The sequence below is a fragment of the Pteropus alecto genome, unplaced genomic scaffold, assembly GCF_000325575.1.
Source record: "Pteropus alecto unplaced genomic scaffold, ASM32557v1 scaffold73, whole genome shotgun sequence".
NCBI lineage: Eukaryota > Metazoa > Chordata > Mammalia > Chiroptera > Pteropodidae > Pteropus > Pteropus alecto.
The window spans coordinates 291,012-293,887 of NW_006436284.1; the positions used below are offsets into that span (position 1 = coordinate 291,012).

General features: G+C 40.6%; 1 protein-coding gene across 2 annotated transcripts in view; it reads right to left on the bottom strand.

Annotated features, from left to right (window-relative positions):
• The window catches only part of PAIP1 (poly(A) binding protein interacting protein 1), a 26,794-nt gene that overhangs the window by 22,920 nt on the left and 998 nt on the right, over nt 1–2,876 (bottom strand). The window contains exons 1-2 of one of the 2 annotated variants that reach the window (XM_006912443.2): nt 2,830–2,870; nt 2,091–2,257 (exon numbers count right to left, since the gene is read on the bottom strand). In XM_006912443.2, coding sequence (XP_006912505.1) covers nt 2,091–2,186 — 96 coding nt within the window. In that variant the 5' untranslated portion in view covers nt 2,187–2,257; nt 2,830–2,870. Of the gene's footprint in view, nt 1–2,090; nt 2,258–2,829; nt 2,871–2,876 lie in introns of those variants that run through there. The other variant, XM_006912444.3, reaches the window with a different exon arrangement.

A 2,876-nucleotide genomic window follows, 5' to 3' on the forward strand; every position in this document is an offset into this window, starting at 1 on the left:
AAAAAACCCAGCCAAAGAAAACACACTAGCAGGACACATGTGAGCCACAGGTTTCCAGTTTGCAATCCGTTCTGGAGAATTGAGCACAGGAGGAGCTGATCTACTAAAGGATACCAAGGACAGCCTAAAAGATGACAGTGGCTCAAAGTAAGTGGACTCACATAGTTTGACACACTGCTCTATAGTCCATGAGTCACTTGAACTATGTAGAACTGGTTGGTACAGAACTGTAAAAAAAAAAAAAAAATTGTATCCTTCCTATCATAAAATAGTCCAAGTCAATAGGGAGACAAACAAATGGGAAATTCTGCGGCTGTTCGAAGATAAGCATCTTTAAGAATTTACTCAACTACTCACAGTTCCCTAGTAGTTCCTTTCCTCTATGAGCCAAATACAATTTTCTGGCAAGTACCAAAGCTGTTCTCACTTCTACTTTACATGATTGATGGCCCCTTTCAACCCAAATCAACTGCTCTTCCTGCTATGCCCATACTTTCCCTTTTCTAGCTCCAAAGCTTTTTCCTAATGCAGTCTAAGACACATGGAGTTTCTAAAATATGGATTACAACTTTCCCATAATTTCTGTCAAATATGGAAGAAAAAAAGGTAACAAAAAAAGGTATACCACCACCAGTTATCAGGAAATACAAATTAAAACCACAACTAGATGCCCACCAGAATGGCTAAACTTAAAAAAAAAAAGGAGAAAATATAAGTGTGGACAAGGAAAAGCAACTGGAAATCACACACTATTCCAAGCGTACATTGGAACAGTCTCTTAGGAAAACTATTAGGTAGTCTCTACTAAAGCTGGCGACCCTACGTCCCAGCAATTTCATTCCTAGGTATATGTCAAACAGAAACAAAAACGCATATCCGACAAGACGTGGCAAAGAATAGCAGCCTTATTCATAAGAGCCCCAAAGTGGAAGCTACCCAAATGATCAATAGACAAATGAGACTGAGGTATAGCAGCACAATGGAATACTAAGAAAACAAGTCACTTTTAAAACCTACATGCTACAGTATGAATTTTGATGTTGAATAAAATGAGAAAAATAATATCTGTATAACTCCATTTACATAAACTTTGAAAAGAGGCAAAACTATTGTTAGGCCAAAATAGTGGTTACTCTTGGAGCAGTAATGATTAGGAGACAGAGGGGGCTTTTGGGTGCTGATAATGTTCCTTTTCTTGATTTGGATTCTAGTTGCCTGGGTGTTGTTCACTTTGGGAAACTTTGAACTAACCTTTATGTATACTATTCTATGTATTACATGTCAATAAAACTAAGAATATAGGAAAGATGGGACTTATGTTAAAGTATTATCAATCAATTTTTCAATCTAGAATGGTTCCTTACCCACTCATCTCTACAACTAATTGCTATGTATTACTTAGCATAACAAATTGCTTTCTATCCATTCTAATTGTGCAGTTTTTTCCTGCTATTTAAGAAAAGTGTGACCAGTTTTTTAAATTGTTACATTATCAAGAAAGATGAATTTGAAAGTTTAAAAGTTTGTTATACCTATGTAAATAATTTATCAATAACCCCTACATTTCTGCAAAATAGTTTATTAGAACCAGGAACACTTCTATTTTAACTTAACAGGACCCAGATGTGTTCTTCTCAGTATTCAAAGAACTACATCAATTAGTCTACATCAAAACCACTTTTTGATTTACCCTAAAGCTACCAATGACTATTCAGCTATGTTGCTAAAATCAAAGTTAAAAATCAACTTTGCCAGGCCACTATTCTATAGGTTGTCCATGAAATCTGGACAAAGATTTTAGTTTTATAGACTAAGGAGGTCCTTGCCTACATCACATTTATCAGCCCAGAGATACCCCGTAGATGCTGGGATTATAGCAGTAACAAAACAGACAAGAATGCCTACTCTCAAGCTTACATTCTAATATCCTGAATATAATAACTGTAAAATACAGTCCTGAATCAATTGTTTCCTCTTGAGTTGAATGAATTCATGTTTTTATGTTAGTATAGAAAACACCAGCATACTCATTAATAACCATATTATTCCAATAACATTAACCTAGAATTGTAGTAAAAGAGGGTACTTACTGTATAATTAGAATAACCTGATGGGTAAAATTCAGGGGCATTCACAGACAGCTTTGACATTAACACGGGAGCTACAACCACCTGGGGTTTAGCCATAGCTGACTCCGAGTTCTGCTGTGGGATATTATCCTGTGGACTAGGTGGAGCTCTCTGGGGTCTTGCTTGTTCTGAGAAAGGAAAAAAAGTAGTGTTAGATGCGTTCATTCCTTTGTATAGTAATTCACTATACACTGAGTAGCCATCTGAGAAGGGCGGGGTTTTTAGAGTTAAACAAGAACCACAGGAAATTTAAGATTATCGCCAGCATGTGTGCAGAGAGCCTGCAAAAAGGAACAATAGACTTGCTTTAGCTCATTTAGGTACATATTTGCCTCCTAAATGAATGCTCGAGGGCGTTTTTTGCTTTTTGAAGGAGTCAGTTCAAAAAAGGTGGTTTCTCACCTAAGATCTCCCCTTAGAGGGCTGGGGAAGGGGAGGCGATTTTTACTTCCTCCCGGGACAGCAGAACTCGGAGACCGCGCACTGGGCCCCTCCCCCCGCCGGGGCGCACAAAGGATTCCAGCAGCCACCTTCCAAACCCCGATCCGGGCCCGTCCCCACCCCGAAACCACCGGGCCCCTCGGGGACTGCTTTCGGGGAACGGGGTAAAGGAGAAGACAGCGGCAGCCCTCGACGCGCGCGGAGGGCCGTGGGGAAGCGTTGGCCCCGGAGGACCGGGTCCCCTAGAGCGGCTCCGTACCTGGGAGCGCCCCGGGCCGGGGAGGCCGCTGGGGGGCGGCGGGGAAC